Source organism: Xyrauchen texanus, chromosome 41 (assembly GCF_025860055.1).
Source record: "Xyrauchen texanus isolate HMW12.3.18 chromosome 41, RBS_HiC_50CHRs, whole genome shotgun sequence".
Lineage (NCBI taxonomy): Eukaryota > Metazoa > Chordata > Actinopteri > Cypriniformes > Catostomidae > Xyrauchen > Xyrauchen texanus.
Window position 1 is genome coordinate 18,349,749 of NC_068316.1, and position 9,811 is coordinate 18,359,559.

At 37.4% G+C, this 9,811-nt stretch overlaps 1 protein-coding gene across 2 annotated transcripts in view; it reads right to left on the minus strand.

Moving 5' to 3' along the window:
* The window catches only part of LOC127634268 (neuropilin and tolloid-like protein 1), a 139,126-nt gene extending 129,856 nt beyond the window's left edge, over positions 1-9,270 (minus strand). For both annotated transcript variants that reach the window (XM_052113737.1, XM_052113738.1), the window contains exons 1-4: positions 8,350-9,270; positions 5,342-5,395; positions 5,119-5,253; positions 4,354-4,602 (exon numbers count right to left, since the gene is read on the minus strand). In XM_052113737.1, coding sequence (XP_051969697.1) covers positions 4,354-4,602; positions 5,119-5,253; positions 5,342-5,395; positions 8,350-8,377 — 466 coding nt within the window. In that variant the 5' untranslated portion in view covers positions 8,378-9,270. The remainder of the gene's footprint in view (positions 1-4,353; positions 4,603-5,118; positions 5,254-5,341; positions 5,396-8,349) is intronic.
* Between the last annotated feature and the right edge of the window lie 541 nt (positions 9,271-9,811).

A 9,811-nucleotide genomic window follows, 5' to 3' on the forward strand; every position in this document is an offset into this window, starting at 1 on the left:
TGTATGCACAGTAAGTAAATGATACCCAATGTTTCTTAATTGGGCCTGACTATGTTCGAAATATTGATCTCAGGCCATGCACTCAGCTTCAACATTCCTGCAGTTCAGCTCCTACAGGAAACTTTCCCCTGCATTCAACAAAGCTGTTGAAAATGAAAAGATGAAAAGGCCACATGAGGCTTTCCCAAACAAGGTTATTAAATGGCCACTGAATCAAGAAAGCAGTCCCTGAAATGCTTTTAAGTCCATCTTGTTTTCCTTATTACTACTGCGTCTGTTTACAGCTTGGACAAAGGCTTCAAACAGCCACTGGGCTGAGGGAAATACACAAGATGTGAGCTGCTCTCCCTGTTATTTAATGCAGCCATTTCTTGTCTGGTAACACAGCATTATCTCTTGGAAAGAGGAGAAGGGGTAATAAGGTCAATCAAGCCCAGGAGACAAGGAAGTGAGACTCAGGAGAATGAGTGTGTGAGTTTTTGAGATAGTGAGAGACAGAGAGAAGATAGAAAATGATAGAAGGGCAGATGGGCAGAAGGAGTTGGGGCAGGGGAAACAGAGTTTAACAACAGAGAATAACAACAGCTACAGAAGTCTCACAAGATATGTTCACATTGGTGCTGCTTAATACTGTTGAGGGTCCGTTTCATTGCTTTATTCAGCTAGGTACATGCACAGTAGGGTTACAGAAGTAGTGATGACCACCATGCCCAGTGCTAGTAAAGCAGTGGTTCTAAACGTGAGGTCCAGGGCCCACTAGGGGGCCTAAGCACACCTCCAAAGGGCAGCACATTACTTAAAATAAATACAAATACATTTATGATCATATTCAAAGGGAGGTGGCATTAAAAATTGCCTTGGTTAATTGGGAGCCTTGTACTCAAAATGGTTGAGAACGCTGTACTGTATATATGAGTACTGAACACTAACATACAGTGCTCTAAGTCAGCCGAAATGACAATAACGATTCGAAAATGATAACATAGTTTCAGCAGTTTTTCTTGCATACCGCCAGCTCTTACAATGTGCCAGTACGGTCTCCTAGTCCAGGGAAACCGCTCTCATGCAACCATTGCATGATAATTGTATTTCAGTGCTAGGAGTGACTGCAATCAACTGTGCACAACATTTTTATTGCCACACTATATCAGGAAGTTATTACACACAGTGTGCACATAATTACACTTTTCCACTGTGGAGCCATTCAAAGTTTGGGTTTGCCAATGGATTGCATCATGCATCTATGATTTAAGATGAAACTACTAACCTTGAGTCAAGACACCTTTAATTACTAAAACCAAATTTAGAAAGTCAAGCACAAAATCCCTGAGTTGATGGAGTTGAATATATCTACGATTTGGTCCATGTTGCTTATGTCCCATAGTCACTTTTTAAGATTTACAGCACCCTGAAATTGGTTTTATAAAGTGCATCAGGTGGATCCACGTTAGCAAATACACTATGTGCTTACTATACTGTATATATTATATACATGGATATGTATATTAGGGATATGCCTGAAGCCGAATACCTTATTCGGAAAGGCACCATTAATGACTTCAAAACTAATAATGAATTTATCAGAATAATATAAAAACTATTTGAATGACTGATTATCCAAGAAGCACAAGGATAAAGCAACATTTTAAATACACATATCCAAAATTACAAAGAATTTATGAGTCTGTGCAGCTAATATTTCTAAAGTGTATACCTTATGAATGAAAATGTGCCAGTTGTGATTTCAGATCAGATTGACATGGTCTCGACTCCATTTGCGGTCTCTGTTAATTGTGCATATTTTGGGCTTGTCAAGTGTAACACTAAGTTTCGACATCATATACACTTTCCACTTCTTGAAATGTCTATTTTAATGTATCACACGATTCACACGTGATTCCCATCATTTATAGCCTAAACCTGAGCGTGATGTTAAATTCCTGACCTAAAGTGATGATTTCATGTCAAAGCCCATCTATACATCTTTTAAAGTGGACCATATTTATATCCACATCAGCGATTAAGGTAATAAACTGGTTAAGACTTTATTCTGACAAAAGTTCAAATGCTTCATAAATGTTTCAATGCTCCATAGAGTATTCATCTATTAGGAATATTCATCCTTATGTAAAATTATTAAACTGAAACATCCTTTTTTTATTCTTCTTCTTTAAACTGTGCTTTTTGAGAATGTTAAGAGACTGTAACATTATTATAATTTTTATTATTATTATTACTTTATAACTAAATAATGGTGTCCTATCGTAAAGATTCCTGGTAGACTTAAAGGACTTTAACCTGTTTGTAGGCTATATGGAATTTATTTTCATTTCTTTTAATGTTTACATTTGTATTTATTATTCACTGCAAAATGTGTGCTAGACATTTGACATTTTGCTTGACAACTCTTGCCTCAAGAATCATGTTGTTATACATCCACAGCCAAACAAAAATTATGTTTCATGCAGATATAAATATCAGGAATACCATTATTAGGCTACTATTATGAAAGGACTATACAAGGCATATTTTATTAATAGAAACTATAAATGTAAGAGTAACATTTATAATGGGTGTTTCATTTAGTTTTGATGCACTTTCGGGTTAATGCAGGACATTTCAGGACTAGTGCTGCCCAAAGCCCCAGCATGACGAAGGCAGACCATGTACTCAATTCCTCCTACACTCACTTTGATTAAGTGGCCACATTCTGTTGACAATAGTATCAATTCTCAGTTAAATACACTGTTCTTTAATAATAAAATGAGTCCAAGGGTAATGAATACATGCAATATATGTATGTAATTCAACACATCTAATTTCTAATCTTCTTCATCCCTTGCTTTTGTACCTTCCACATTAGCATGTGTTACCACTGGCTGCAGCACAGCAGATGTGCTCTCCACTTTTTTGGGGGAACATCAAGGGAAGTGAATTGAGGGACTTTTATCTCCTTAATTATGTAAATTATATGCCACTGATATTCCTTATCAAGACTAGGGTAAGCTGTGTTTCTTTCTTGGCATGTTGTGAAGCTAGAGTCTGAAACCATTCATGCTAAACAGTTTCTCCAAACTTGGTGAACGAATTTCCTCCCGACTTACAATGGGATGAAAAAAAGAAGTTATGCCTCATTACTCATTTCTCAGATACTACTCTAAATCAGGGGTGTCTTCTACTGCTTGCTATTTGTTCTAGCACCCAGTGCCATAGCTGTTCAATTCATCTGAAATGCTCTTAATGCAAGACCACTCTGTGAAATTCTTTTGCATTCACAGCTTTAGATTAGGTTCATTTTAATCTTGCTTTTAAGAGTTTTTCACAGGATATCTACACTCATTGAAAACTTGATTAGGAACACTAACTATGGTACAAATAAAGTGCCCAATATGGTCTTCTGCTGTAGTAGCCCATCCGCCTCAAGGTTCGAATTGTTTGCATTCTGAGATGCTATTCTGCTCACAACAATTGAGAGGTTATCTTAGTTACCTTAGCCTTTCTGTCAGCTCAAACCAGTCTGGGGTGTGTTTCCCAAAAGCATTGTTAGCCAACTATTGTTTCAAGTTCCATTTTTACCAAAATAGTTCAATGATTTGGTATTTCCCGAAACCATAGTTCCAACGAACATTCGCAAACAGCATTGCAAAAAGTTCCTTATTACTGTAGTTTGTGGTGTGGACATTATTTGACATTGCTGAGGTTTCTATATCTTTCATTCCATGTACAGTATATCTTTCATTCTGTGAAGGATTCCTTTGAGGATATATGATAAGTGAAATAAGTTAAACACAGAATAATGTTGCTGTTACCACTTAGCATATAATTGGCAATCTTTAACATCTAAAGCATGTGGGAAGAGAAGAACTGCTAGCATTCATTGTGGATCAAATTTTCAATACCTAAGAAATTATCAAAGGTAAACATATGAAATTCAAAGGTTTTAGATGAATGAGAACATAAAGGCTCTTCAATATTGTCACCAATAATTTCAGATTAGGACAAAAATAACATGGACCTCATAATCTGCCAGTAAAATATCTACATGAATCAGTGGCTTGGATGTTGAAGGGTATTTTCTAATTGCTTCAAGAATTCAAGTCGACATGCAAGTGATAACAATACCCTAAAGTTAGTGAGTCAGAACTGGTTCCAGAACTCTTAAAAGAGAAGCAGACAAAGAAACATTTTCAACTCACTGGCATAACAATGAATGTGTCAGAAAAATAAACTGAGTCACAATAATAAACATTACTGGCACTGTAAAATTAAAAGCCAACATAAACTTTGGTCATTAGGTTGTAATACACATTCAATGGTGAAGCTTGATAAGGAGCATAAAACTGTATGTAGTACCTGCTGTGAAATTGTAGCTTGCAGAAAATCCCCTGGCTTCCAATTCGCCATCAGCAACAAATTTTATCCACAGGTAGCGGCCACTTGATCTGATATATGGAGGGTTCTGCTGTCCGCAGTAGCGTCCAATTATTGGAGAAAAGCCAAAGGGCCCATCCCGGACTTCAATATGGTCAAATTTACATTCCCATGAAGGCTCTATTGAATACTTTTCATCAAAGAAAAGATCAATGCATTGTCTCGGGGGAGCTAGGAAAAAATAAAAAATAAAAAATAAAAATGATGACTGATGATGGATGATGTCATATGTCTACTATTATTTCCATGCAAAGACCATTTTATAAATCAAAGGAACAAATGTATTGCATCCATATGCATTTAATTCTACCAATATAAAAGTGCATTAAAAATTACGAGCACACAAAATGACTAAAATACAGTGAGAAATAGAGAAGGAAAATATATATTTATTCAAGAGCAATTGTTAATAATGATTATCAGACTGAAGTTTAGATTTTGGAAGATTGTTGATCTTGCCTATGGATCTTTATTCTATAATAAATGCAAATAGAATAGCATATTAGTGCTAATTAACATCATAATTGTTGCTCATAGGACTAACAATCAATTGATTGGATTGCACTGTGAGAGTGCCGCCGCGCTATTGAACAATTCAAACAGCACCCAACATCAACTTGTCACATGACAGATTTGTTTGTGAGATGCATTTGCCACTATAATGAGTTTGTTTGTTTAGTTTTTTACCTTCAATGATGTAGATGCATTCTCGCTCTGGGGGATATTTGTTTGGGTAATTGGGTGAGGTGAAGATGCCTCCCTCTGGTTCTTTCACCCAGGTTCCACACTGACCTGCTGGCTGGACCCCTGAATTGTTTTTCACTGCAAGAGAGCAGTCATATGTCAGAGATAATAGAGAAACTTTGAGATGGAGAGTGGGTGGGTATTCTAGGTGACAAAACATAATTACCTGCTTCCTTCTTTGTTGCCCAAGACACCCCAAACATGAGAAGACCTGCAACAACTGAGATTTAAAATAAAAAAATAACCATTTAATCCATTTGTGCTCATAATGAAAATTTAGCAGAAGTAGTCTACACCTGGCTTGTTTTAAGGATTGTTGTATTGTTGAACTCAATAAATCACAAAATGTATATTTGGGATTTATTAAAAGGGATAGTCCACCCAAAGATTTTAATAATTTACTCACCCTCATGCCATCTGAGATTTGTATGACTTTCTTTCTACTGCTGAACACACACAAAAACATGTTTTTTTTTAAAGAAAATTTCAGCTCTGTAGGTCCTTTCAATGCAAGTGAATGGTGACCAGACATTTCAAGCTCCAAAAATCACAAAAAGGCATCATAAAAATAATCCATACAACTCCAATGGTTTAATATATATCTTATGAAGCGATGCAATCACTTTGGGTAAGAAAATGATCAACATTTCAATATTTTTTACTATCAATCTCCACTTTCACTTTCAGAAGTAAATATTTATATTTTTCTCACTCACACCCATTATATCACTTCTGAAGACCACTGTAGATTTTTTTTTTCTCACCTTTTCTTCCCAATTTGGAATGCCCAATTCCCAATGCGCTTAAAGTCTTCATGGTGGCATAGTGACTTGCCTCAATCCGGGTAGCGGAGGACGAATCTCAGTTGCCTCCGTGTCTGAGACAGTCAATCCACTCATTTTATCACATATACCGCGGAGACATAGCTTGTGTGGAGCCTTCAAACTATTCTCCGCGGCATCCATGCACACCTCACCACACACCCCACAAAGAAAGAGAACCACATTATGGTGACCATGAGGAGGTTACCCCATTTGACTCTACCCTCCCTAGCAAGCGGGCCAATTTGGTTGCTTAGAAGACCTGGCTGGAGTCAATCAGCGCCCTGGATTCAAACTTGCGACTCCAGGGGTGGTAGTAGGTTTACTCACTGAGCTACCTATAGGCCCCCAGACAACTGGAGATTTAACCACTGGAGTCTTATGGATTACCTTTATGCTGCCTTTATGTGATTTTTGTAGCTTGAAATTTCTGGTCACATACATTTGCATTGTATGAACCTACAGAGCTATGATATTTTTAAAAAATCTTTCTTTGTGTTCTGCAAAAAAAAAAGAAAGTCATTCACATCTGGGATGGCAAGAGGGTGCATAAATGATGAGAGAATTTACATTTTTGGGTGAACTGTCCCATTAAGAGGACTTGCTGGAAAATCAAGAATGCATATCTGAAGTAATGTATCTGTTGTCTAAACCTGGATAAGGATATTGGTACACTTACAAACCTAAATGCAAAATAAACATTATAATAAATGCAATTACACTGATGTAAAAGATTTATGTAAGTTCTGTAACACAAAATGATATTTGCCACATTATGATTTCAGTGTCCACATGCAGTTGCAATTAAGAGATTTGCATCAGTTTACAATCCCACATAAAGTTCCTGAAGGAATAGAGGCACGTGTTACAATTTTTCTGAATTGATAAAACACTAAAACCCATTTCTCTAAACCAAATACTAAGTGGCCTAAACCAATTTATCAAATCAATCACTCTTTTTGCAAAACTCTAAACACATTCTCACACACTAAAACACATTTTGCACTGTAATGAACTTGTGTTGCAAAACAGTAAACATGGGCAGCAAAACTACAACACAGTTGTCATCGCTTAGACACGACTCAAAATTGTTCGCACTTCTTTCTAATGATGTGAAAACATGATGCTGAGGCTGATTTTTGAGTGAGTGTAATGTATATGTAGTTTTTCTTTCATTTAGAGTGTTCTTTGGGGATTTGCAGTTGTACTACTGTATTTTCACACTGTTCAAGTGCTGAATATACAGACATGCAATACTGTATAACAGTACTTGGAGTACTTACAGTAAACAATATATTCACTATACTATTGTAAGTTGTGATTACTATAATTCTTTGACAGTAATTGCAAAGTGCACTTGCTATACACCAATCAGTCACAACATTAAATCCACCTGCCTAATATTGTGTAGGTCTCCCGCCTCGTGTCGCCAAAACAGCACCAAACCGCATCTCAGAATAGCATTCTGAGATGCTTTACTTCTCACCACAATTGTACAGAGCGATTATCTGAGTTACTGTAGACTTTGTCATTTCAAACAATTCTGGCTATTCTCTGTTGACCTCTCTCATCAATAAGGCATTTCCAACTGCCCCTCACTTCATGTTTTTTGTTTTTGGCACCATTCTGAGTAAATTCTAGAGACTGTTGTGTGTGAAAATCCCAGCAGATCAGCAGTTAAAGAAATACTCAAACCAGCCTATCTCGCATCAACAGTCATGCCACGGTCCAAATCACTGAGATCAAAATGTTCCCCATTCTGAAGGTTGTTGTGAACATTAGCTGAAGCTCCTGACCTGTATTTGAATGATTTTATTCACTGCACTGCTGCCACACGATTGGCTGATTAGATAATTGCATGGATCATTGTTGGTGCCAGATGGGCTGGTTTGAGTATTTCTGTAACTGCTGATGTCCTGGACTTTTCACATTCAACCGTCGTAAGAATTTACTCAAAATTGTGCCAAAAAAACAAACATCCAGTGAGTGGCAGTTCTGTGGACAGAAATGCCTTGATGAGAGAGGTCTACAGAGAATGACCAAACTGGTTTGAACAGACAAAGTCTACAGTAACTCAGATAACCACTCTGTACAATTGTGGTGAGAAGTATAGTGTCTCAAAATGCTGAGAAGCGGGTTTGAGCTTGGTTTTGAGTTTACAATTGTGAGAAAATGGGTGAACGTTTCAAGAAATGTGTTTTAGCAATTCAGAAAAAACTGTAAATCACCGGTAAATGCAGATAAACCTCATATGTAAAATGAGAGAGAGAGAGAGAGAGAGAGAGAGAGAGAGAGAGAGAGAGAGAGAGAGAGAGAGAGAGAGAGAGAGCGGTTAACTGGCAACTGTACTCACCATGAAAGAACCTGTTCCCATGTACCATGTCTATTCCTTTCACAAAGGGCTTTCTCAACTATTTCCATTTAGATCGGAATACTTTCAGAAGAAAAATATCGATATTTACGAAATTTCACCGCGAATATGTCAAAATTTCACAGCCCATAAATTCACTGTAGCTGATTATTAATGATAACGGCGATTCCACCAGAGATACACAACTATTCATTAGTAGTTTCGTATAAAAGCAGAAAAAAGATGTAAACATTCGCCCGATTTCCATCCAAACGTTTCCAAACCCCTCTGGTGCTTTTGATGAATGAATATGTCTGTCATTAGCTTTTCCTGATCGCTCCACCTTTCCAGGATTATTATGAAAAGATTAATAAAGGGGAAAGGTTGACAAATCTTCCATACATCTCTAAGGAGCAGTTTACAGAACATCCATTCCACTTAATTTGTTCCCCATTGTGTCTCTTCTTTACAAATCGCAGAGCACACCCAACTTCAACAACAAAACTCGCAGCGAGAAGAGATGTGTTATAAATCCTTATTCCTGTTTTCCTTCGGCAATATAAAACCCCTTTCCATATGCACCTCTGTTTTTTCCACCTTAAAGAGTTAATTCATATTACCGCTCCTCTCCTGCAGTTGGCCATCGATTATTTAGCAGTTCCGAGTTATGTCAACAGCCTAAAATGATGCGGCAGCATACATAGCTGTTCGTCATAAAGGTCTGTAATCCACTAAAGATGATGTTGTAGATGATGTTCTTGAAGAGACACCGCAAAGTCGGACGGACTGTGGTGGGATCCAGTGAATCCAAAACAGACGGCAACACTAAAGCAAAAATATAGGAGACAAGCAGAAAAAGCTCTCTGTGAGGAGAGAAAGAATATCCGGAGAAGCACAACTACTATCAGCATCCCCAAGCATTAACTGCACCTGCAGTGTTAGATTGGTGAAGAGCATCTGCAGCCTGCGGACATGGCGGGGCTCTGGACTGAAGTAAAGGAACCTATCGAAACATCCAGACCCTGTAAATTCATTCGAGGGATTATATACGCCTCATGTAAGCCAGGCACTTCTTTCAGACAAATTAATAAAGAAAATCATCTGGCAATAAAAACGTTAACTATTCATCGATACACTTGTCACTGTCCAAATTTCGAGGAATTTCTTGCGCTCTTTTCACGCCAATGGATTTCCCATCAGTGTTTTTGACAAATGATTTATTAAACGTTCTAAATGTGCGCAATTTTACGATTTTGACACTTCACAATTATCTTTCACGTGAGAATGGTTGTGTTTGGGAATAATAAAATGCAGACTTTTACTAAATTATTGAGAATAACTCAGCTGAAAAAAAAAATGCCGTAAAATCAGCCCAAGTTAGTTGGTTAGTTGTGAGTTTACTAGTTTTAGGGGGATTGTGGGCACTTTTAGCACAGTTAAACCAGGCGAAGACCAGTTTGGATAG